Source organism: Cololabis saira, chromosome 16 (genome assembly GCF_033807715.1).
Source record: "Cololabis saira isolate AMF1-May2022 chromosome 16, fColSai1.1, whole genome shotgun sequence".
NCBI lineage: Eukaryota > Metazoa > Chordata > Actinopteri > Beloniformes > Belonidae > Cololabis > Cololabis saira.
The window spans coordinates 37126599-37153911 of NC_084602.1; the positions used below are offsets into that span (position 1 = coordinate 37126599).

The 27313-nt window shown below is 41.3% G+C and overlaps 1 protein-coding gene across 1 annotated transcript in view; it reads right to left on the reverse strand.

The window, feature by feature from the left end:
* Nucleotides 1-10162: 10162 nt before the first annotated feature.
* The window catches only part of pygl (phosphorylase, glycogen, liver), a 29823-nt gene continuing 12672 nt past the window's right edge, over nucleotides 10163-27313 (reverse strand). The window contains exons 10-20 of the mRNA XM_061743762.1: nucleotides 26698-26844; nucleotides 26453-26616; nucleotides 24840-24954; nucleotides 23145-23246; nucleotides 18477-18624; nucleotides 17060-17118; nucleotides 16823-16964; nucleotides 15426-15633; nucleotides 13413-13547; nucleotides 12053-12119; nucleotides 10163-10420 (exon numbers count right to left, since the gene is read on the reverse strand). Coding sequence (XP_061599746.1) covers nucleotides 10232-10420; nucleotides 12053-12119; nucleotides 13413-13547; nucleotides 15426-15633; nucleotides 16823-16964; nucleotides 17060-17118; nucleotides 18477-18624; nucleotides 23145-23246; nucleotides 24840-24954; nucleotides 26453-26616; nucleotides 26698-26844 — 1476 coding nt within the window. The 3' untranslated portion in view covers nucleotides 10163-10231. The remainder of the gene's footprint in view (nucleotides 10421-12052; nucleotides 12120-13412; nucleotides 13548-15425; nucleotides 15634-16822; nucleotides 16965-17059; nucleotides 17119-18476; nucleotides 18625-23144; nucleotides 23247-24839; nucleotides 24955-26452; nucleotides 26617-26697; nucleotides 26845-27313) is intronic.

The following is a 27313-nucleotide window of genomic DNA, read 5'->3' on the forward strand; positions in this document are numbered from 1 at the left end:
CTGCTAAAGGTTCAATAAATATTGCAAATAATGAGGGAGAGAGAGGGCAACCCTGTCTAGTCCCTCTTTGCAAGGTAAAACTTGTAGAGATTTGATCATTTGTCCTTACACGTGCCTTGGGAGAGCTGTATAATATTTTTATCCAGTCAATGAAAGATTCGCCAAATCCAAATTTATGCAAAGTTGCCAATAGAAATTTTCAATTTACCTTATCAAATGCTTTTTCCGCGTCTAAGGATATAATAGTAGTCTCCTGTTTATTGATACTCGAATAGTCTATAATATTTAATAATCTGCGAATATTAGTAGAGGAATGTCTACCTTTAATGAAGCCTGTTTGATCCGGATGTATAATAGAAGGGGTGACTCTTTTCAGACATTCAGTAAGGGCCTTGCTAATTATTTTAAGGTCTACATTTATCAATGAAATTGGGCGGTAGCTCGATGGGAGCAAGGGATCTTTGTCCGGTTTTAATAAAAGACTAATATTAGCAGAGTTCATATTTAAGGGTAAGCTTTTATTCTCCCTAGCATTTAGAATCATTTTATAAAATGTTGGTGCTAATATGCTCCAGAATTCCTTATAAAATTCAGCTGGGAAACCATCTGGGCCCGGGGCTTTATTATTGGGCATATGTTGAAGAGCTTCATGGAGTTCTCCTATTGAGAGCGGTGAGTCTAAATTCGTAACCTGTTCCTGATGTAACTTCGGCAGATTAATGTCTCCAAGAAACTCATTAATGGATTGATCAGATGGTTCAATTTGTGACGAGTATAATTTATAGTAAAAGTCTCTAAAGACTGAATTTATTAAACAGGGATCATGTGTAACTTCCCCTGACTGGTCCTTAATGGATGTTATGGTTGTTTTTTCTTTGTTTATTTTTAGTTGATTGGCTAAGTATTTTCCCGATCTGTTAGCATGTGCAAAGTTTTCCAGGCGAAGCCTTTGTACTAGAAATTGTGTTTTTGCGTCAATTATTTTATTTAATTCTATTTTAGTTTTCCTTATTCTGTTAAGGATACGTTCGTCTGCAGAGGTCTGGAAGGCCTCCTCTAGCGTCTTTATTTCACATTCTAATTCTTTTGTTTTTAAGTTGTCTTTTTTTTTCTTATTTGAGGAAAAGGAAATTATTTTGCCTCGCATTACTGCTTTTCCTGCTTCCCATAGAACGCTCGCTGATATTTCCGGCTGGTCGTTATTTTGTAAAAATATATCCCATTCTTTCTTTAAAAAATTAGTAAAGTCGGGGTCTTTGAGCAATGATGTATTAAATCTCCAAATTTTGGAGGATGATACGCTCCCCCTCTTCCCCAGAGTGAAAGAAACAGGTGCGTGATCGCTAATAATGATTGGGTGAATTTGTGATTCTGAGATATCTCTCATCAGAGAGCTACTGACTAAAAAATAATCTAACCTAGAGTATGAGTGATGAACGGCTGAGAAAAAAGTGTAGTTCCTAAGGGTTGGGTGTAAAGAGCGCCATGTATCGCAAAGACCCAGATCATTCATGTATTGCTTAACAATACTTGCTGACTGCCAACTCCTGTGTCCGCCTGCATTACTGAGCCTTCACACTTGTCTTCAAGCATAGCAACCCTGGCAGTAAGGCGGTCAATGCTTGGTTTCATGGCAGCCACATCATCTGAACACCCAGTCAGGGCCCCGTCCATATCACCCAAAGTAGCCGTTAGCTTAGCCAACTTAGCATCGATGGCAGCGCTGTTGCTCGCCATCTGCAGTTTCACGGACTGCAGATGGAAAATGGAGAATGAAGAAAAAATATCTTGCGGAGGTCGATGAAAAGGAGCAACCAAAAACACTATTTTTTTTTTCAAAAAATTGCACTACTAAATAACAATTATATCAGAAGTTGGCAGGAGCCAAAAAAAGTACGTCTCACTCCATTGACTGCTCAACAGCGCCCGTATTCAAGTACTCTTGAAATAAACCAACTTCGGCCTTAGAAACCGATTGAAGATGAAGTGATGACATCTCTTCCTCTCTGACCTCCAACTCCTGGATGGAGGTCACATGATCTGGTGCTGGTGAGAGTTTCTCCAGGAACTCCAGCTTCCTCTCACAGCTTCACCTAAATGGAGGGATGAGACCTAGTCTGGATGGGTGGAGGGATGAGACCTAGCCTGGATGGATGGAGGGATGAGACCTGGTGCCACTAGATGGCGAATTAATGCAGTAACTTATATGTCCACTAGAAGGCAAATAAGTGATTTTAATGCAGTAATTTATGTGTCCACTAGAGGGCAAATAAATAATTATAATGCAGTAATGTATATGTCCACTAGAGGGCGAGTGGTAGCCTAGTGGTTACAGAAGTGGACTGGAGTCTGGGGACCAGGTTCAAGCCCCCAGAATGCAACCCAGGTCAACCACCCTGGGCCCCTGAGCAAGGCCCTCAACCCCAACCGCTCCCCGGGCGCCTTTCATATGGCAGCCCACTGCTCTCTAGTCTAATTAGAGATGGGTTAAATGCAGAGACCACCTTAAAATTTTAGGGGGAGTGGCAGCCTAGTGGTTACAGAGGAGGGCTGGAGTCCAAGCCCCTGGATTGCAACCAAAGTCAACCACCTTGGGCCCCTGAGCAAGGCCCTTAACCCTTACTGCTCCCCGGGCGCCATGCCATTGCATGGCAGACCACTGCTACTAGTTCAACTAGAAAATGGGTTAAATGCAGAGAAAGAATTTCCCCATTGTGGGAGAACTTTTTTTTTTTTTTTTACCTTGTCTGCACACATATTAATGATTGATACCATGACGGTAGAAACCAAAGGTATATATATGTGCATTATTACTATATTTAATATATATACATATATATACGCATACATATGCGTGGGGATGACGACATCCACTGCCAATCCAGGAAGCAGGAACACACGGAAACACACGTCAAGCACTGGAAATCTGCAACAAAAAAACCACAAACAAAGCACGAAACCGGCACGGAGCCGACCAAAACATGAACAGCAATCGACCCAAATCTTGAGATCTGATCGCAGTCTGAGCTAAGCTACCGCTACCGCTACCTAACCTCAAAAACTACAGAGCAAGCATGCAGGTGAACAAGCCAGTGTGTATGTCTATGTGTGTGTATGCGTGTATGTATATGATCATGCGTGTGTGTGTGTGTGTGTGTGTGTATGTGTGTGTGTGTGTGTGTGTTCGTATGTGTGTGTGTGTGTGTGTGTGTGTGTGTGTGTTCGTATGTGTGTGTGTGTGTGTAATAAACCAAACAAAGCTCCACCTGAAGTGTATCTACCATTGTGGGAGTACTAAGGGAAGCATTTGTTTTATTTATTTAAATAAATGCATTTCAATGCAGTAATTTATGTGTCCACTAGAGGGCAATTAAATACATTTAAATGCAGTAATTTATATGTCAACTAGAGGGCAAATAAATGATTATAATGCAGTAATGTATATGTCCACTAAAGGGCAAATAAGTCATTGTAACACAGTAATTTATGTGTCCACTAGAGGGCAAATACATTTAAATCTAGTAATTTATATGTCCACTAGAGGGCAAATAAATGATTATAATGCAGTAATGTATATGTCCACTAGAGGGCAAATAAGTCATTTTAATGCAGTAACTTATATGTCCACTAGAGGGCAAATAAATGCATTTCAATGCAGTAATTTATATGTCCACTAGAGGGCAAATAAGTAATTGTAACACAGTAAGTTATGTGTCCACTAGAGGGCAAATAAGTCATTTTCATTCAGTAACTTTTATATCCACTAGAGGGCAAATAAGTCCTTTTAATGCAGTAATTTATGTGTCCACTAGAGGGCAAATAAATACATTTAAATGCAGTAATTTATATGTCCACTAGAGGGCAAATAAATGATTATAATACAGTAATGTATATGTCCACTAGAGCAGGGGTTCTTAACCTTTCTGACCTTGGGGCCCAATTTTTTCAGTACAGAGTGGCCCGGGGCCTGTTAAATATTAACACTGTATAGCAGGGGTATTCAACTTTAAGAGGTCCATTTAGAGAAAATTTACTCAAGCGAAGGTCCAGAACATCATAATATATATATATATATATATATATATATATATATATGCGGTACTCCGCACTGCCGTTCGGCCCGTAGACACAAACAAGGACGGTTTTAGGGGGGGCAGGGGTGCGTCCTGCCCACCCAAACGTGCGTCCTGCCCACCCAATCAAAGGTTATGGTGATCCTTTATTTTTTTTATAAATATAAAAAAATATCACAAAATATCTGTACCGTTTCTGATTGGGTGGGAACCGCGCATCATTTTTAGACACAACAATGAACGCATACCGCAAAAGTTGTGTTTCGGTGGAGGGACCCAACGTCCCAGCAAAATGAGCACAACAGAGAAGTGTTCTGAACAGCGCACAGAGACAACACTGAGGGAGAATGAGCCGTGTCGAAAACCCCTTACACATAACCACGCCTCCAGCAACATGTCCACCAATCAGCAGTTATCCATGCAGAAAAGACACAGAAAATGAGAAAATACGTTTCAGTGTTTTTTTGTCTAAGAAAATAAAGTTTATAATCACGGCCTCGGTGCTCCCGTCTGCTCACTCTGTTGGTATCAAGCAAAAGACATGCATCGCTTCTTTAAGCCCATAAACAAAAGCAAGCCTAGTGCTGCTTCTGCCTCTGCAGTGAGCGCAGTCCCTAGCACGTCTGTTAGCACTGTTGCTAACACGGAGGCTGCTGTTCATGCCCCCCCCACAAACAGTGTCTCAACACCGGCCGGTGCGGCCACAGACTCTGCTGTCTCACTCGAGTCGGGCTCGGCTCCAGTGAGCACAGACTTGAATGAAGAGGCACCATACTACCATATTAATATACCATAATATACCATACAACCCATGTTAAATTCATACCCCAAACGTGCATTTGGTGCGACATCACGTGCATTTAGTCATGCCTGGTACCGCACACGACCATGGCTTGAGTACTACATGGCTTGAATAGCAGTGTTGGTAATGAATGGGATGTTGTTTTTACCGTGCGGGGTTACACTAACCCCCTACACTAAGGCTCTGCGTTGGTCCAACGAGGAACCATAAATCAGCCTGTACCTCTCACTGCACCGACACGCGCGGCTTTAAACAACAAAAACAAAAAAAAGTCAAGTCAAGATGTCTCCAGAGGCTCCAAACTCCCCACCTCGTCCTAAAAGAGGAAACAGAGGTCTCCCGGAGGTGTGTCAGACAGCATGCTGCAGGACCCTCCACAAACGTAATATAAAGTCACAGAGGAGCCAGGCATCTGTTGCGCAGTTCTTCATACCTGAAACATCCCCTGAGCTTGATATGGTGTGATATGGGACATATATTATGCTCTTATTTATTGGTCATAATATACAGGTGAAGGTCGGAAAATTACAATATATTGCTAAATTTAATTCGTTTCAGTAAATTCAACTAAAGGTGAAACAAATATATTATTTCCCACTACATGCAAAGTGAGATATTTCAAGCCTTTGTTATAATTTTGATGATTATGGCCCACAGCTTATGAAAACCCCAAATTAATCTAAAAAAATTTGAATATTTTATGAAATCAATAAAGAATTAAATAATCAAAATGATAACAAATAGTTCAGTGGAGCTCCTCATCACTGAACTTTGAGCAGACCTGTTCGGAGTTCCACACCACAGTTCTGAAAGACAAGGAGCTGCTTGTCTTTTATCGTTTTGTCATTTAATTTAGGTGCGGTTCTGTTTAACTGCCCAATGCAGGCAGACTTTGTTTAATTTACGATGACCATGCGCAGGTTCAGGCTGTCTGTACAGTCATGAAAGTTCAATGCTATTACAGCATTGTGGCAGGGTGGAGGAGATGCAGCCACTCAGGCTGATTAGGGCACAGGTGGGCCCAATCAGCCTCTACACCCTGCCAGCCTTCATAAGGCATGGCTGCCCAGCAGCAAGGGTTCTCCTGTGAAGCTGCTGTGAAGGTGCTTGTGCACGCGTGTGATTTGGGTGAATAAAAGGGTCTGCACGAAACTCCGTGTCTCTCCATCCTTCGGTCGGCCCCGGTAGCACTCGCCCTCGCACTCCCCCGCACTCCCCCTCTCCCCTGCAGACCACGCCCCAATCCTGCACCCTGCCACAAGCATTTAGTTTTTTTATATAACATATATAAATTTCTATGCATTTTAGATGTTTTGGGAATGTCCCTTTTTTTTAGTGCTCGCGGAAATCGCTGAAATCGGGACGTTCCTTATTTCTATTTCTGAAAGGTGGCAACCCTAATTGGAGATGTTATCAAGTTTCTCTGTGTTAACGAGCTGGGGCTCCGTGGAACAAAAGAAAACTTACGTGACCACAGCAATGCTGATGCTGGTGATCATGATGACATTGCTTCTGGTCTTTTTTTGAAGTTATTTGAAGGATGAGAAGCTAGCTGCTATTGCTAAGAGCATGAATAAAAATGCTACTTACACATCCAAAGGTATTCAAAATGAAATCATTGCAAAATTTGGCCAGCATGGTTCTTGCAGAGATACAGAAAAGATATTCAAAAGCTGACTCTGCAAGATTCTGTATAAAAAGTGATGGGACAAGGGACAGGACAAATGTGGAAAACCTGTCTATAATTATAAGATTTGTAAGTAAATCCATACCAGAGGAGCACCTAATTGGATTACTTAGCTTGCACCAACTTGATGCTGAGTACACCTGCACTGAAATATTAAAACACATTTCTGAGGCTGGCTACAGTGATGACAATATAGTTAGCCAGTGTTACGATGGTGCTTCGGTGATGAGTGGAGTACAAGGTGGTGTCCAAGCACTACTTCAAAAGAAGCTGGACAGATATGTGCCATATATTCACTGTTACAACCACCAGTTGCATTTAGTGGTTGTGCATGCTATGCAGGGTGAGCCACGTGCCAAAAAGTTTTTTGATCTCTGCAATTCCCTGTATAACTTCTTCCGTCACCACTATGTGTCAGAAAGGTATGATGCTCCTTGTCTCAGACGACTAATTGAAATTCGCTGGATTCGCATTGTTGAGAATGAGGAACGTCTTTGTACTATCCTGTCAGAGATTTCAGAGGATGATGAGGCCTCAGTTGATTTGTGCACTGAAGCATCAGGCCTTTTAATTCAAATTAAGAGGCTACATTTCTTTGAGATTGGCACATTTCTAGTGCGGGTGCTTAGTGTCTTAATTCCAGCAAATGGAATTCTACAGTCTCATGCTGTGGATATGTGTTCTGCAGGTTTGGTTGTTACTCAAACACTGGAGTCCTTTAAAGACATCCGCAAAGAGGATTGCTGGACTGAGCTTTCACAGTTATCTGCAGAGGATCAGGGTGTGTCACATCAACCTAAAAGAAGGAGAATATTGAGCAAACACCTTTGGGAAAGTGTTGTGTTGTCAACTGTGGGTCATGCAGATACTGATAACCCCACCATCACCCCCTCTCAGTCTCTCAAAAGATCCTTGCTCAGCATCCTCGACAGGGCCATTTCAGAAATGGAAAACAGATTCTCAAAGAATAATTTAGGCCTAATGACAGCCATATCAAGCCTTGTACCCTATTCTGAGAGATATATAGACTCTACCTTGTTGGAACCTTTGCATGCACTTACTGGAACTGGAACAGACTATGCAACTCTGAAAAGCGAACTCATTGTTGCAAAGCCAATGTTGTCCAAGTAATGTTGTCCAAATGAAACAGACCTGGCCACTATGTCTAAAGACATACGAGAAAGCATTTCCTGTGTTGCACAAGTTGTATGTGACAGCCCTTGTAATTGGTGTGTCTTCAGCTTCATGTGAGACTTCCTTCTCCACACTTGCACATGTCCTAACCCCCTACCGTCGCACCATGTTGCACGAGAGAAAAAAGAACTTGGTCATCTTGGCACATGAGAAATCTATAACAAATACATTAGATATGGATGAATTTGTTACAATTTTTGCCAGGACAAACAGAAGACTCATGTTATAGAGATAGACAGAGAGATTAAAAAATAAAAAAGATTAAAAAAAAAAATACAAAAGAAATGCAGCCTCAACAGAGCACACGCCAGATATGATGATTGATAGATAGATAAATAGATAACCTCACCTTGATTGATAATTAAAAAAAAAAAACAAACAAAAAAAAAAGAAGCAAAAAACATAACATAAATGCAGCCTCAACAGGGCACAAGCCAGTGTCCTATTAGTGCTGGTCCCAAGCCCGGGTAAATGCAGAGGGTAGTATCAGGAAGGGCAATTGGTTTAGCATACTTTTGGTCAAAGAAGGAGAAGATAGATGAACTGATATGATGATAGCATAGTTTTCTATGCATTTCGGGGGCTTGACCCCCCCCAAATTTTTTCAGCGTCGCCCACCTTAGTGGGCCTCACTAAATCCGGCCCTTGGCACAAACAACAGTGAGAGACCTTTTCCCGACCAGAAGGCGCAGGGAAGCGACCCTCTCGTTCACCGGGGTGAACTCCAACACATGGCGGCTGAGCTGGGGGGCTATAACCAAGCCCACACCAGCCCGCCGCCTCTCACCCTGGGCAACTCCAGAGTAGTGGAGGGTCCAGCCCCCTTCAAGGAGCTGGGTTCCAGAGCCCAAGCTATGTGTGGAGGTGAGCCCGACTATCTCTAGCCGTTACCTCTCAGCCTCACGCACAATTCCGGCTCCTTCGGGTTTTGGTCCAGGGATTGGGTCGTCGAGGCACCCCGCCACGACTGCTACCCACTCCACAATGCACCGGCCTTTCATGGACCTTCCTGCGGGTGGTGGGCCTACAGGAAGGCGGGCCACGTCGCCGTTTCGGGCTGAGCCCGGCCGGGTCCCACGGACAAAGAGCCGGCCACCAGGCGCTCGCCTTCGAGCCCCAACCCCAGGCCTGGCTCCAGGGCGGGGCCCCGGTGACGCCGATCCGGGCGACGTTACGGTCCTTTGTTTTTTTTTCCACCATGATGAGCTTGTGAAACAATTGGACTGAGAACATAAAACCTATTAGGTCTGACTTTTGCCAACTTGACAAAAATAAGGAGTGGGATCAAAATGTGTTTTGTAACATGATATATTGATATAATCTACAGCACGATCTTTACTCATTCTGCTTTGTTTGGAATTTTTCTGTATGTAATATTTAAGATGAGAAGCTTTCCATGTTCCATGTAAATATTTTACAAAGAAAATTCTGGGAAGAGCCAAGAAGCAAACTGGACATCAGAAGTTCTACAAAATGTCACGCTGATGTTATGTTAACTTACTTGAAGTGATTTTGACGCTATGTAAATCTGCATCTGTTGAAAGTAAGGCTTTTCCAAATAAAAGATTAAAAAAAATAAATAAAAAAACTGCAGTCTAATCCAGTAAATGTACTTTTTCTTTTTTTTTTCTCTTGCAGGAAATTTCTTGAAAACTTGAAACAGTAGCGCGACTTCCTCCTTTTATATGTGATCAAACTGCTGAATATCATGTTACGTCACCTGAAAATGAAATTAAAACACTTAAGACATTATTTAATCGTGAAGATTTTTATTTCAGACGTGTTTTTTTTTACTTTTCGACTTTAAAAACTACTGAAGGAATTTCATCTGGACAGAGCCGACCCGGGAAACCTGCAGGAGTATTATATAAAAGATACAAAAAACCTGACTAAGTTGTCGAAGCGCCGGTCCATCCGACCTCTGGGAATGTTGACGACCTTTCCCCCCCTCGATACTAAAGTAATGTAACAGTGCTTGGACCTGGATGCAGAAAATAGACGGACGTGGATTCTGGAAGAACCAGGAACCCTCTGGTGTTCGGGAATGTTGTGAAGGTTGCACTGCAAAAACTCAAAATCTTACCAGGAATATTTGTCTTATTTCTAGTTAAAATGTCTCATTTTTAGTCAAAAAATCTCATTACACTTAAAACAAGTCATCACCAGAAAAATAACTTATTTGACAATTTTCACCTGTTTCAAGTAAATTTTCACTTGAAATAAGAAGAAAAATCTGCCAGTGGGACAAGATTTATCTTCTCATTACAAGCAAAAAAATCTTGTTCCACTGGCAGATTTTTCTACTTATTTTAAGTGAAAATCTACTTGAAACAGGTGAAAATTGTTATAGACATTTTAACTAGAAATAAGATAAATATTCTTGTTAAGATTTTGAGTTTTTGCAGTGTGGAAACGCCGGAGGACGGCCGACGCGGCTACGTCGACGCGGCTACGTCGACGCGGCTACGCCCGGCCTCACAGCTTCTTCAGGGCTCTGGCCGTTTCCTCGATGGCCTCCCTGGGTTCGCTGGGCGGCGGGATCTTCAGGTCGGTGGGCTCCACCCCCCACACCTCGGTGGCGTACTCGGCGATGGTCCGGTCGCTGGAGAACTTGCCCGTGGCGGCGATGTTCTTGATCACCATCTTCGTCCACTCCACTGGGTCCTTTTACAGGAAAGAAGAAGAAGAATTAAAGCTGCAAGCAGCGATGAACGGGCCCTCGCACCCTTGTGCACGTTCAGGCGGCAGTGGAAGCTTGTATGACTTGATGTAGATTCTTCAGGACTGGACATTTAGTGGATGAAACCACCCACGACTCTCTATATCAAACCATTCAAAAGTTATGGCAGAAAGTAGGAACTATCAAATATTGACCGAGAAGAAGGGTGGGCGCGCTTTTTGGCGTCTATCGTCGCCACGGTAACGCTTTTGACTGAGAAAAGTAATGCGCGTCGTCGCAGGATGGAGACGCACATTTTGATGTATAACACACCTTGGTGCACGTTACGGTTCGGGCTGAATTAACGGCCGAAGGAATGGCATAAATTAATTCAAAATGGCCGACTTCCTGTTCAGTTTCGGCCATGAGACTTTTCTTTAAGTTGCGACATGGTACAGGTGTGTACCGATTTTCGTGCACGTACGTCAAACCGTATCGTGGGGCTTGAGGCACGAAGTTTTCTAGGGGGCGCTGTTGAGCCATTAGGCCACGCCCATTAATGCAAACCATTGAATATCACATTTTTCGCCAGGCCTGGCTTGGTGAAAAATTTGGTGACTTTTGGGGCACGTTTAGGGGGAAAAAAGGCCCTCATTTCGTCAGAAAAAAAAAAAAAGGAAAATTCCTACAGATACAATAGGGCCTTCGCACTGTCAGTGCTCAGGCCCTAATGATAATAAAAAGAGTCCTTACAAACACAAGGAAACTTACAGAAACGTATTGCATTCACTTGAGAAAAAAAATCTGCTCTGTTTTTCCGAATTAACGAGTTAATTATCTCAGAAAAGTTTTAATGGGAAAAAAAAACCAAAAAAAAAACGCTTTCCGTCTGAACAACCGGAAACTCCTGAGGTGCCTCAGCAAAGTCGACAAACTAATAACGATACCATCTATACACTGCAAAATCTCAAAATCTTAACAAGAATATTTGTCTTATTTCTAGTTAAAATGTCTAAGTTTTAGTAAAAAAATCTCATTACACTTAAAACAAGACTCATCACTGGAAAAAACTAAAATCTGCCAAGATTTTTTTGCTTGTAATAAGAAGATAAATCTTGTCCCACTGGCAGATTTTTCTACTTATTTCAAGTGAAAATGTACTTGAAACAGGTGAAAATTGTCAAATAAGTTATATTTCTGGTGATGACTCTTGTTTTAAGTGTAATGAGATTTTTTGACTAAAAATTAGACGTTTTAACTGGAAATAAGACAAATATTCCTGGTAAGATTTTGAGTTTTTGCAGTGTAATACTGTATTTGACCCGGTCTTTGTACATTTTGACCGTATAGAAACGTACGGTAATTCTTGCCAATGTAAGAATGAGATGTACCTGCGTCACTCTACTGCCCTTACTTTTCAACAACTTGTGCTTCTTATTATTTTACCTCTTTTCTTATCATTTCATTTTATTTACTGTTTAATTGTGTCTTGCCGCTTTTAATGTTGATATAAAGCACTTTGAGTTACCTGGTGTTGAATTGTGCTGTACAAATAAACTTGCCTTGCCAAAAAAGCTCTTTACACCAAACGAGAACCTAAAATAATCCAGAAGTCACGTTGATGCTGAAACTCTCACCTGGTAGAGCTGGCTGACTCTCTCCTGGCACTTCAGGTAATCTTCGTAATCTGCAAACACCTTGAACCTGCACGGATACACGGAGCAAACTTATTAACCGTTAAAAAACATTAGTTTCATTTTACAAAAAAAAAGCCATAAGAATAACAATATAATCATCCTTCAAATCCATTATTCCTTCAGTTAAAACTGTTGCAATTTCTTGAATTAGTGGAGATTAGTGGAAGTAGACAGAATTCTGCAAATGATGTGGAAATTAGCTCATAAGAAAATTTTGCCAATCAATATACAGAAAAAATTTGAAAAAAGAGAAAATAAGTATAACTTAAAAGGAACAGAGATCTTTAAAAAAACAAAATTCAGGACTAAATTAATGGAACGTTGCGTTTCTGTAAAAGGTATCAGTTTATGGAACAATCTGGATACAGAAGCCAAAGCAAATCAAACATTACATTTAAAAGAATAATAAAAGCCAGTTTGATGAAGAAATATCATGATAATTGTTAAGTTAGGTGGGTTTTCTTTTTTTTTTTTCCCTCTCTCTCTTTTTAGCACCATTGTCAGATCTTTTTTCTTTGAATCAAAAAAGAATACGACTATCTGTGATTGACGACAGATCATTTGTGGAGGCCTTGCTTTAGTTTTTTTTTTTGTGTTTTTTTTTTTTTTTTTTTTTTTTTTTAATTACGTTTATTGGAAAGTGTTTGTTTTTTTTAAATTGTGTGATTTGTAATTTTTTTTAAAGGTTTTTATTAACATTATTTCTCATTACAGCATGTTTGTGCATCAAGTAATACAAGTTTGTGCAAAGAATACCCGTTTTATAATTTAAGAAAAAGCCAAAACAAAAGAAAAAAATTAATGAAAACAAAATAGGGAATAAAAAATAATTAAAAAATTGCATGTACATATGAGAACACATGCCAGCATATGCTTCTAAGAGAAAAGAAAGAAGGAAAAAAACAAATAAAATAATTCTGAACACAACAAGGAACACATCTAATATACATGTAGACAGGATAACAATGACTTCAGTCAAATAATTAATTAAAAAGAATAGGTCACAAACATGTCAGATGCAAGGAGGATTATTATTATTATTTTTTAATTTTTAATAATACTAAGCTTATTTTATCTGTCCCTTTTTCCTAAGAAATCAAATTTCAATTAATGTAATAAATTGAAATTTGATTTCTTAGGAAAAAGGGACAGATAAAATAAGCTTAGTCTTCTTTTTGTTCCCTTTCATTCAAGGAAAGAGATGTGTTGTTATTATATTGAACTGTTTTGTTGTTATTTTAATGAATGAAATAAAGACTAGAGTGAATTAAGAGGAGCCTGACGAAGGAGGAAAAGGTACCGGTCGTGTTTGAAGAGCATCTCCGTGAGGTCCTTGAAGAGGTCGGGGTTCTGGGGGCTAAAGAACCCGCTGGTGATCTGGTCCATCACCTCCTTCAGGTCGGGGATCTTACGGTAGTACGACATGGCATCGTATCTGTCGGGACAAGTGGAGAAAAGACTTAGGACACGTTTACACCAAACCGGTTCCAGGGCTGGTTCTGGTTCTGGTTCTGGTTCTGGTTCTGGGCCAGTGCTGAGTTTGGAACCGGGTTTTCTGTTTCCACTGACTGCGTTTCCAGCATCAATAACCCTTTTCTAACTGGAATATTAGCAATAACCCGAATTTGCACGGCCATGTAAACACCAATAACCCCTTTGAATAACCAGAATTTGCTCATATTCCGGTTTTTAAAAACCCGAATATGAGCCCTGAGTTACTCCTTTTAAAACCTGAATATTGGGTCATGTAAACGCCAAATGGAATATCCCCATCAAACGGAACATGAATTTGTTTTCTGCACATGCTCTGTTCACAAGGAATCCTGGTCTTTTGAGTCCAGGAAGTTCTTATAAACACGGAGAAACCAAGACCAGGAGGAGACTAATCACTTCATAAATGTAATGAAGGATATGAACATTTCTGCATTTGTAGACGGTAGAAAGTACCGGGATAGAAGATTTACAAGAAGGTGAGAGAAAAGTTGCGCGAAGCAGCATTTGTTTTGAATTTGGATACAGGAAGAAGAAGCGGAAATGACGGGAATTGCGTCATGATGTTCTCCGCGCGTCGCTGGTTTGATCCAGATATCCTGAATGATTAATTACCATGTAAACGGAATATTCCGAATGTTTCAGTAACCGGAATATTAGCAATAACCTGAATTTTGACTGCATGTAAACGTGGTCTGCGGGCCAGAAGAACTGGTTCCAAGGTAGCACCAACTCTTTGCTGGTGTAGAGGAAAGAACCGCTTACGTAAGTGGAGGGGAGGAGTTATTAAGACCAACGGCAACAGCAAGACTGGGAGACGGAGACATTTTCAGATAAGAATGAATTTGGATGCAGAAAAGCATCATGGGAGGAGGAGGAGACAACCTGTCTTTAATGGCACTTTTCCACTAGTACCTACTCAGCCCGGCTCTCCTCCACTCGGTTTGGTTCTTTTCCACTAGGGGTCTAACGTGTCGAGTAGATACTTTTCTGTAACTATTCTGCCGAGGTTCTAAGCGGCTGAGTCGGCTGTATCTGACATCATCACACTCCAGGCCACCGATTGGTCGGGGGGTTGGAGTCAGACGTCTGATCAGGATGTGACATCAGAGAAAGAGACTCTGACGGAGATTCTGGTTCATTTTATTCCACCAGCAACGGCAGCAAAAGTCTGTTTGGTGATCCAACTCTGAGGTGCAGATGTTCATAAACCTGGTGCTGAGGAGAGAATTAAAAACATCTAGACGGGCGATAAGGAACGACCAGATCTACCAGGAGCTCTGTCTCTTCATAGCTGCTCACGGCTCCAATGGACTTTTCATCAGCGCCAAGACAAACTAAAAAAAATGTAAAAGCGTCACCACTTGAAGTTTCTCTCACTCTCATTTTTAACTTGATAACAAACACAAGCCAGAGATCCAGCAGCACATCTATCATCTCCTCCAGGTTCTACATCTTTAGTGTTGTTGTCTTCTTCCTTTAGATACACAATCAAATACGTCACAGCAGCTTCTCCAACCTCCTACTTCTGCTCCAGGTGCTGGATTGTAGTGGAAAAGAAACTTGGCCGAGTTGAGATAGAGCTGAGTAGGTGCTGGTGGAAAAGTGCCATTAGAGCAGATACCTGGTTGTTGCTTCAATTTTCACGCAAACGCAGCGACGTAACTGACGTTTGCAGCAACGTAATGATGTGGCTCCTCTTAACACCGAGCTGTGGAAAAGTAAACCGGTTCTTATCTGGTTCCTGGTTGAACTAGTTGTGTACCAGAACCAGCTCTGGAGCCGTTCTGGTGCAAAAGGGGTGGAAACGGGAGCCGGTTACCCCTTCTGGTCCATCTCAGCCACGTCCTCCACCCTCATCCCGAAGATGAAGAGGTTTTCCTCCCCGGCCTCCTCGGCCATCTCCACGTTGGCCCCGTCCATGGTGCCGATGGTCAGCGCTCCGTTCAGCATGAACTTCATGTTCCCCGTCCCCGAGGCCTCCGTGCCGGCGGTGGAGATCTGCTCCGACAGATCTGTGGCCGGGATCACTGAGGACGGGACGGTTTTTAATAGTTATACAAGGTTCAGACACATTTTAACCAACACATTTCCATGACTTTCCCATGACTATACATGACGAAAACATCAATGTATGAATGAAATATAGGAATAAAACTATGTAAAAAGTCCCCACAGTGGAAATCTAATGACAATTATGGTTTAATACAAACTAAACATTTGTTTAAACTAACACTGATATACCAGCAACATGTTGTAGTATATGTAGTATAGTAATCTAATATAACTAATAATAATCGATCTGCATGATGCACAAGATACTAGGCACGTCACGCGTGAGACTTTTCTATATGAAATATTTATTGATCAATTTTAAATCTACCTTATAGGCTGTTATTACTGACGACGGAGTATTAGGGCCAAACTAAGACAAAAAAAAAAAAAAGGGAAATTACGAGAATAAAATTATAATATTATGAGAACAAAGTCGTAATGTTGCGAAAATAAAGTCGGAATATACAATGATAGTATGTTCTCGTAACATTACGACTTTATTCTCATAATATTACGACTTTATTCTCGCAACATTACGACTTTATTCTCATAATATTACGACTTTATTCTCGCAACATTACGAATTTATTCTCATAATATTACGACTTTATTCTCATAATATTACGACTTTATTCTCATAATATTACGACTTTATTCTCATAATATTACGACTTTATTCTCATAATATTACGACTTTATTCTCACAACATTAGGCTATGACTTTATTCTTTTAATTTTACGACTTTATTCTCGTAAAATTACGACTTTATTCTCGTAAAACTACGACTTTATTCTCACAACATTAGGCTATGACTTTATTCTTTTAATTTTACGACTTTATTCTCGTAAAATTACGACTTTATTCTCGTAAAATTACGACTTTATTCTCGTAATATTACGACTTTATTCTCATAATATTACGACTTTATTCTCGTAATTTCCAATTTTTTTTTGTCTTAGTTTGATTCTAATACTCGTCGTAATTACTAAATGTTATCATTAAGTGAGAAAAATAAATTCCATGACTTTTCCAAAACTTTTGGGATGAACTTATGTTTTTCCAAAACTTTTCCAGGCCTTGAAAATTACATTTTCAAATGTATGAACCCTGTTTATATAAAAAAACAACAGTTTCTAATGATAACTTCTGGATTAAAAGCCGACCTTTCTCTGCCAGCGAGACCCTGTAGTTCTCCAGGTAGATGACTCTCAGCTTGTCTCCCACGGCCGGGTCGTTGTTCACCACGTCGGCCACCGAGGTGATGAGCTTGATGATCATCTTGGCCATGTGGTACCCGGGGGCGGCCTGCAGGGGGCGACAAAGTCTTTATAGATTCATCTATGTATTTATCTATCTATTTACTGCAGTTGGGTGTTTGTCAGGTTTGGCTGAGCTTGTACCTTCCCACCGATTATCACAGTCCGTGGAACAAACGGCGCCTTCGGGTTCTTCCTGATACCTTGAGAACAGAAATAAACAAATATGACTGATTTTAGGCCTGTGTTGAAAAGATCGATTTTCCGATTCTAAAATTGATTCTCATATTAAATTCCTAAAAATCGATTCATATCTCTAAAGACCTATTTTCTTCCCCCCTCCCCAATCATTACATTACAACTTTTGGTATTTTTTTGTTTATGCCCAAAAAAGGAATGTTTTGTTGGACACGAGAATAACTAGTGCCATGTTTTTGCCTTTAAATATGTTTAAAAAGGTATGAAAACATTAGTTTTCAGTTATAATTGCATAAATTGTCTATATTTCATTACTTTATATACAGGACTGTCTCAGAAAATTAGAATATTGTGATTTTCTGTAATGCAATTAGAAAAAACAATAATGTCATACATTCTGGATTCATTAAAAATCAACTGAAATATTGCAAGCCTTTTATTATTTTAATATTGCTGATCATGGCTTACAGGTTAAGAAAACTAAAATATCCTATCTCAAAAAATTTGAATATTCTGGGAATCTTAATCTTAAACTGTAAGCCATAATCAGCAATATTAAAATAATAAAAGGCTTGCAATATTTCAGTTGATTTGTAATGAATCCAGAATGTATGACATTTTTTTTTTAAAATTGCATTACAGAAAATAAAGAACTTTATCACAATATTCAAATTTTCTGAGACAGTCCTGTACTGTCTTGGGGTTACATTTGCATAAAATGCTAAAAAACAAATTCTCATAAATAGGAAAAAATAAAACCGATTTCATCCGTCTCTGTTTCCTCCCTGGATCTGTTTGGTAATTCTGACCCACAATGTTTCTGAAAGCAGTTCTATCAGCATTCTGGGAGATGATTGGTCCTTACAGCATCATTAGCTGCAATACTTGCTGTTGAATCTCAATATAATACTAGTATTAATATGTTGCATAACTACAATCATATAATTCATGCAACAGCTCAAAAAACAAGTTTTAAAAACACTAACCCAAATCGATATTGGATAGAATCAAATCTTGATAATCGATTCTGAATCTTAAGAATTGGAATCGATTCTGGACATTTGGATGGATCCCCAGCCCTAACTGCTTCTGTACAAAAGTATTTATTTCATGCATATTTTTTGTGAAGCTCATTTGATGAAGAAAGACTGATTTTGATGGTGAAAGGGGAAATAAACAAGAGTTTCTGGTGCGGAGAAGTGAAGAAGTGATGCAACTGCAGCCCTGTTTTTGTTTTTTTGTTTGCTTTTTTACAGCCTGGTGGAAAATTCCCCACATCTGCTTCAGATGGCAACATTCCTCCGTGTGTTTCGACACGCCAGCGCCGCCGGCCCCCCGGGACGGTTCAGGGAGCTGCACCTACGGTTGTACATGGAGATGATGTGCAGGCAGTTCAGCAGCTGCCGCTTGTACTCGTGGATCCGCTTGACGTGCACGTCGAACATGGAGGACGGGTTGATCTTCACCCGGTACTCCTTCTCCAGGTGCTGCGCAAACTTCACCTTGTTGTCCTGTCCAGATTAAAACAGAAATTAAAGCTGCAAGCAGCGATGAACGGGCCCTCCACCCTTGTGCACGTTCAGGCTGCAGTGGAAGCGCTTGTATGACTTGATGTAGATTCTTCAGGCCTGGACATTTAGTGGATGAAACACCCACGACTCTTTATGTCAAACCATTCAAAAGTTATGGCAGAAAATAGGAACGATCAGATATCGACCAATCAGATGAAGGGGCGGGGCTAATTTGCACCAATTATGTTCAAGGACTCAAAACCGAATCCGATGACACCACCCATGACTCTTTATGTCAAACCATTCAAAAGTTATGGCAGAAAGTAGGAACTATCAAATATGGACCATCAGATGAAGGGGGGAGCGCTTTTTGGCGTCTATCGTCGCCACGGTAACGCTTTTGACTGAGAAAAGTAATGCGCATCGTCGAAGTTATGGTTCGGGTGAAGAAGCGGCCGAAGGAATGGCATAAATTGCGCCAAAATGACACGATTAATTCAAAATGGCCGACTTCCTGTTCGTATTCGGCCATGGCGCCAGGAGACTTTTCTTTAAGTTGTGACATGATACAGGTGTGTACCGATTTTCATGCATGTACGTCAAACCGCATTGTGGGGCTTGAGGCACAAAGTTTTATCTGTATGGACCAATCAGATGAAGGGGGGGCGCGCTTTTTGGCGTCTATCGTCGCCACGGTAACGCTTTTGACTGAGAAAAGTAATGTGTGTCGTCGCAGGATGGAGACGCACATTTTGATGTATAACACACCTGGGTGCACGTTACGGTTCGGGCTCTGAAGCGGCTGAACAAATGGCATAAATTGCGCCAAAATTACACAATTAATTCAAAATGGCCGACTTCCTGTCGGGTTTCGGCCATGGCTCCAAGAGACTTTTCTTTAAGTTGCAACATGATACAGGTGTGTACCGATTTTCGTGCATGTACGTCAAACCGTATTGTGGGGCTTGAGGCATGAAGTTTTCACTCATTAATGCAAACCATTAAATATCTAATTTTTCACCAGGCCTGGCTTGGTGAAAAATTTGGTGACTTTTGGGGCACGTTTAGGGGGAAAAAAAGTTGAGTTGAGTTGTAGGGAAATTTGTTTTAGGCATCAAATACACATACAATCATCAACACATACAGACAGCAACAAATATCAGACTCAATACCACAATAAAATTAGTGAGAAACCAAGCAGCAGTGAACGACATTGCACATACCCTAGGCAAAAATTGCATCTATCCCGGAACCTCATTTCATTACATTTCATTATTGGCCCAAAAAGGCCCTAATTTCGTCAGAAAAATAAAAAAAAACAAGGAAAACCAAAATTCCTACAGATACAATAAGGCTTTTGCACCGTCAGAGCTCGTGCCCTAAAAACACATGACTCAGCAACGTAGGAATGGGGGAAAACTGCCGAGTCAGACCGCAGCTCTGTCCGGACACGTGCTCCGGTTTTACACCTGCAAGACGCGCTGATGCAACGCTAACACATTCAGGCATGAAGTAACAAATATATAAGAGATTAGATTAAGATTCGTGTGAAACTGGCAGGAACTAATGCAAGTCTGCAGTTACACGTAGGCTCAAAGTAGGCCGGTCGTCATGTCTTCACCTGACTTCTGCTTTTGAGTGGAAGATCCTCTTTTTATTTTAAAGTAAAAGTACAGAACTATCAGTCTAAATAACTGTATTTTACTGCAGCTTATTTGTTTTCCTCCGTTGGAAGACGTTTTTGATTTAATGTAACGCAAAGAATCCAGGCTTTTGGGGGTCAATGTTACAACTGCTGATGTGCATCGTGTTATTTTATCTTTCATGTTTGAATAAAAGCTTGGGAGAAGTCGAAAAGGCAAGAATTAATATCCACATAAAAAGGCATCATGTGCATACTTGTCAAGTTTTGGATTTAAAAATAAGGCTCCCACCAGCCCAACCGAGGTCTAGTTTCTTACATTTTAAGACAAATTTACAAGAATCTAAAATATCTACCTGTCAACCACTTATAAACTACAATTATGTTCAGAATCTGATAGTCCGACCTTTGTTGACACTGAAATGTTGTGGACATTCCTGTGTTTGTGATTCCTATAATAGTCTAAATGAAAACAAAGGAGAATTAAAGCACACTTATTTATTTTAAATATTTTCAATTTAAATACACATTGATTGTCTTCAAGTGAAACATTTACATTTTCACTCATGAGACTCTGGCCTTCACTGACTGGTTATACAGCGCTGGTGCTACTGACGGAGAGATAAAAACAGCTAAAAACCCAGTTACAAATCTTTCAGAACTCGTAACTGTAACATCCTGCTCCTCTTTAGGAAAGTAAATTTGGTTTTCCCATTTTTAGAGATATTTACACCAAGTCTTCACTTTTTAGCAGAAATGTCTTCTCTCTGGTTACCGTACATCCATCTCTGATTTGTTGTTCCGAGTTTGCTCCCGTTGTCGACTCTAACCTTGCGAGAACCCGGTTACAGTAGGAGGCAGTTCTCGCGAGGCTAGTGACGATTCAGTTTCTAGTTTTAAAATTATTATATTATAAAACAGTAAATTTACAGGAAAATACTAATACGGGAGGACGGTGGGAAAGAGAGGTGAAATACGGTAGTTTCCCGGCCAAAAACGGGAGACTTGACAGGTATGGTCATGTGACTTTAACCACAGCTGGTGACATCCTACTGTAACGGACTCATAATAATAATAAAAAAAAATGATAATAATAATAATAATAATAATAATAATAATAATAATTAAAGCTGCAAGCAGCGATGAACGGGCCCTCGCACCCTTGTGTACGTTCAGGCTGCAGTGGAAGCTTGTATGACTTGCATGTAGATTCTTCAGGCCTGGACATTTAGATGACACCAGCCACGACTCTATATCAAACCATTCAAAAGTTATGGCAGAAAATAGGGATTATAAAATATCAATCAGAAGAAGGGGCTGGGCTAATTAAGGCCAATTATGGTCAAGTACTCAATACAGAGTCCGATGACACCACCCACGAGTCTTTATGTCAAACCATTCAAAAGTTACGGCAGAAAATAGGGACTATCCAATATGGACCAATCAGATGAAGGGGTGCCCTTTTTGGCATCTATTGTCACCACAGTAACGCTTTTGACTGAGAAAAGTAATGCGCGTCGTCGCAGGATGGAGACGAACATTTTGATGTATAACACACCTGGGGGCACGTTACGGTTCGGGCTGAATTAACTGCTGAAGAAATGGCATAAATTGTGCCAAAATTACACGATTAATTCAAAATGGCCGACTACCTGTTTGGTTTCGGCCATGCCGCCAAGAGACTTTTCTTTAAGTTGTGACATGATACAGGTGTGTACCGATTTTGGTGCATGTACGTCAAACCGTATTGTGGGGCTTGAGGCACAAAGTTTTCTAGGGGGCGCTGTTGAGCCATTAGGCCACGCCCATTAATACAAACCATTAAATATCAAATTTTTCACCAGGCCTGGCTTGGTCCAAAATTTGGTGACTTTTGGGGCACATTTAGGGGGAAAAAAGACCCTCATTTCGTCGGAAAAATAAAAAAAAGGAAAAATAAATTCCCACAGATACAATAAGGCTTTTGCACTGTCAGTGCTCGAGCCCTAAAAACACATGACTCAGCAACGTAGGAATGGGGGAAAACTGCCGAGTCAGACCGCAGCCCTGTCCGGACACGTGCTCCGGTTTTACACCTGCAAGACGCGCTGATGCAACGCTAACACATTCAGGCATGAAGTGACAAATATACAAGAGATTAGATTAAGATTCGTGTGAAACTCTGGCAGGAGCAAGTCTGTAGTTAGGCTCAACACGCTAAACACCCTAATAATAATAATAATAATAATAATAATAATAATAATAATAATAATAATAATAGCAGCTTCACTTAAAGCCACCCTATGTAACAATTCCACATGTGGCCACACGGAGGCAGCAGAACACCAGAAACGTCCTGTTGTACGTCTCTAGTGAGAGAGTCGTGCCGGACCGTCCCCGTTCATAAGCCCAGCAGATCCACGCGCCCCCCTGTGGCCAGGAGGGTTATTGCAACTTGGAGTTACTTCAAAAGCTGAAACATTTCCTCTGCTCGTCTTTTCAAAGACGGCATTGTTTGATTGTTACAGTCGGACGAGCTCCGACGGCAACGGACGGGATCGACCCGCTTGTATCTGCATCTACACGTTGCCCACGGCGACCACAGCTAGGTACCAAAATGGACGACGCTGCAGAGACTGTTGCTTTAATTATTTCATCAACAGTTTGTATGTTCGGCGGCACGACCGCAGACCAGAGCTTCAAAAGTAAACTGTTAAGAGTCCGACAGGAAGTTGAGGTTCAAAAACCAGAAGTGATGCTGAAAGAAGAGTTGATGCAACAGAAGTTGCCGAATCGCATCCAGTAAATTTCCACCGAACGTATTTGATCAGTTTCAGCAACCGCAAGTCGTCTTTGTCAACTCGTTTCCCCCCGAAACGCCCCGAACCCGAACGTTTACCTGCTTCACTTTGGAGACGTCGCGGATGAAGGTGACGTTGTCCACCAAGTCGTTGAGCTTCTGTAGCTGGCTGAGCTCCGTCACGTAGTCCTCCCCGATGGCCTGGTATGGAGACAGTCACACTCAGTTAGTAATAGGGCTGGGGATCGATTCAAATATCAAGAATCGATTTGATTCCGATTCTTAAGATTCTGAAGCGATTATCAAGATTTGATTCAATCCCATTCGATTCCGATATTGATTTGGGTTAGTGTTATTAAAAATGTTTTTTCAGCTGTTGCATGAATTATATGACTGTAGTTGTGCAACATATTAATACTAGTATTATATTGAGATTCAACAGCAAGTATTGCAGCTAATGATGCTGTAAGGACCAATCAGCTCCCAGAATGCTGATAGAACTGAAACAGAAACATCGTGGGTCAGAATTATCAAACAGATCCAGGGAGGAAACAGAGACGGATGAAATCGGTTTTATTTTTTCCCCATTTGCTGAGAATTTGGTTTTTAACATTTATGCAAATGTAACCCCAAGACAGTATATAAAGCAAAGAAATATTGACAATTTATGCAATTATAACTGAAAACTTTAATGTTTTCATACCTTTTTAAACATATTTAAAGGCAAAAACATGGCACCAGTTATTCTCATGTCCAACAAAATATTTCTTTTTTGGGCATAAACAAAAAAGTACCGTACCAAAAGTTGTAATGTAATGATGACATTTTTTTTTTTTCTTTTTTTTAGACATATGAATCGATTTTTAGGAATTAATATGAGAATCGATTTAAATTCGGAGTATCGATTTTTTCAACACAGGCCTAGTTAGTAACTCAGTTACTTAGATAAAAAAATAATGCGTTACTATGAAAAGTAACTTTTTAGTTGCTTTAAATAGAAACATTATTTTAAATGCTCACATTAATCCCCTCTAGCCTTCATTTCAGCAGGTTCTGTATGGATTTGCATTGTGCCTTGTGTTCTGCATTCTAAACAGTCTCCCCGCTTCTTCACTTCCTGTATCAATAACGTTGGTTGCTTAGCAACAATGCTGAGAACGGCCAATGAGCTTCAGCAGCAGCTCAGGAACGGGACCTTTGATGAATCGTTCATTACAGTCTCAAATATAACCAATGGTAGCATGTCAGTTTATAAGAATCTTTTTGCCCAGAAGAAAAAAAGAGCGACAACAACGACCCATAACTATTTTCTTCTCTGGTAAAAACACACCTGCACCGCGGCTTTAGGAGAAAAAGACGCTACAGAGTCGGGATGCAGCGGCTCAGAAGAGCAGGGGAATATGTGCTGATCTCTGCAATTTGAAGCCTTCTATAATAATTGTAAAAAGAATTTCACTCTTTTTGGAACATAACCCCTGCGAAAAACCAGGGATTACTGTAATGACAATATCTCCACGTTGCAAAACTCTCCTTCTCTTGGCTCATGACCGTCATGTTTTTGAACACACACTACGTTTCCTCCGGTCTCCGCGTGTGGGGGAAAAAAAGCTTCACTGTAGCCAGAAATAACGGAGTAATGCACCGTTTGGTAACGGTAACTGCGTTACTGAATTTAAAAAGTAATGCGTTAGAGTATTAGTTACCGCAAAACTAACGGCGTCACTGTAACGCGTTAGTCCCAACACTGGAGACAGTCAGGGGTCAAAGTTCAGCCCCCCCTGGGCTCAGACTCACCTCGGCGATGAGCTCCGCCAGCCCGGGGTTGCAGAGCAGCAGCCAGCGGCGCGGAGTGATGCCGTTGGTCTTGTTCTGAAACTTGTCCGGCTCCAGTTCGTTGAAGTCACGAAATCTGCCGAGCAAAAGGGTCTACGGTTAGAGCTTCAACCACAACGTGGCGTGAAATCAGTAGCCAGATTCTTCTCCTCCGTTGTTCCCCGATGGTGGAACGACCTACCAAACTCTGATCTGCATGGTCTGGACCTACTTTTAAGAGGAAGCTAAAGAGTCAGCTCTTTAAGGAGCACTTTGGCATCTAGTAAGATGCATATACTTATGACAAGATGGTGTCTTCTTACAGCCATCATAACCGCATGCGAGCGCCCGACTCTCGCGTCGCACTGCGTTACATCGGACGCTCTCTGTCCACACTGAACGTGTTATGGGCCCCCACGTTATTTTGATTGACAGCTGAAACTCGCTTTTTAAGGCTGATTTATGGTTCCGCGTTACACCAACGCATACCCTACGGCGTAGGGTACGCCGTCAATTTAACGCGGAACCATAAATCAGCCTTTATTCACTGCACTACCCGCCCGTGCGCTCCTGAAAGAAACTCCTAAAATAACTCCTAAAAGAGTAAAGAGACAAGTAAAAGATGGGTGAGTACTTGTAATCTTCCTACGTTAGTACTTTCTAAACAGAAAACAAGCTTGATATTGTGATATTTAAATATTCTTCTATGTTCTTCTATGTTTTAAATGTTCTTCTATTTTCTTCCTGTCGCTCGCGTTGAAAGCCGGTTGAAAGCGCTGTAGGAAATAGTCATGATGAGGAACGGCTGATCCAGTTAGTTGAAAAGAGAAGTTATCTCTATGATTCCTCCTCATTTCACTACAAAAACCTCAATAAAGTGGCAGAAAGAAATATTATCTTATTATCTTTAACACTATTGATGTTCTTGGAAATGAGGAGGAATCATAGAGATAACTTCTCATTTCAACTAACTGGATCAGCCGTTCCTCATCATGACTGTTTCCTACAGCGCTTTCAAAACGCTGCATCGCTGCGGCCAGTTAGGACAGTCCAATAGAAAATAAAGCAATGGAATTGATTTTGTTGCTGATGCTCGCTCACATCGCATGCAGTTATTAGGACACGGTGTTAGACATAGCTTTCTTATTAAAAAAAAAAAAATATATATATATATATATATATATATATATATATATTTATAAACGCATGCACGCACGCGCTGACATCATTTTGTCTCCGGTTCAGCTTCCATCGGAAAACGTTCCCCGGACCGGACCAGGATCTTCCCGGGTGGAAGGATCTGACTCCCCCCCTAAAACCCGCCTGGAGATGAAATAAACGAGGGTTCAGTTCTGGGTTCAGGTTCTGGTTTCTGAAGTCTCTGCTGCTCCGGTTGAGCTTTTCATCACATGCTTGTTGGAAGTGCAACAGCTGAGGTGTGATGCCACGCTGGTGATGCAAGCCTTTACGGGCTTCGCTTGGCTAACGGCTTGATCCGGAGCGACGGCTCGGCCCCGCCCCCTCAGCTCTCAGCCCCGCCCCCGAGCACTAAGCCCCGCCCCCAGTGTTAGGCCCTGCCCCTATTGTGGGCTCACATGTCGGTCTTGATGATGTGTGAGTGAATCTGGGCGACGCCGTTGACGGCGTGCGAGCCCACGATGCACAGATGCGCCATGTTGACCCTCTTGCAGCCGTCCTCCTCGATCAGGGACATCTTCCTCATCTTCTCCATGTCCTTCGGGAACAGGGACACGATTTTCTGCAACAAACACAAGCGGGATCTCCTTTAGTGCGCGTGCGACACCCAGAATGCACCTGTGAAGAGTGAGCGTCCACTGACGTCCAGGTGCGCCTGGTTGATGCGGTAGATGATCTGCAGGTGTCGGGGCAGCAGGTTCTCCAGCAGCTCCACCGGCCAGCGCTCCAGAGCCTCCGGCAGGACCGTGTGGTTGGTGTAGGCGAAGGTTCGGCGGGTCAAGTCCCAGGCCTGAGGACACAACAACGTCTTTCAGTCTGAACAGTTCTGTCACTGTGTTTCCATGCATCAATAACCCTTTTAAAACCGGAATATTAGCAATAACCCGGTTTTGCACGGCCATGTAAACACCAATAACCCCTTTGAATAACCAGAATTTGCTCATATTCCGGTTTTTAAAAACCCAAATATGACCCCTAGGTTACTCCTTTTAAAACCTGAATATTCGGTCATGTAAACACCAAACGGAATATCCCCATCAAACGGAACAGGAATTTGTTTTCTGCACATGCTCTGTTCACAAGGAATCCTGGTCTTTTGAGTCCAGGAAGTTCTTATAAACACAGAGAAACCAAGACCAGGAGGAGACTAATCACTTCATAAATGTAATGAAGGATATGAACATTTCTGCATTTGTAGACGGTAGAAAGTACCGGGATAGAAGATTTACAAGAAGGTGAGAGAAAAGTTGCGCGAAGCA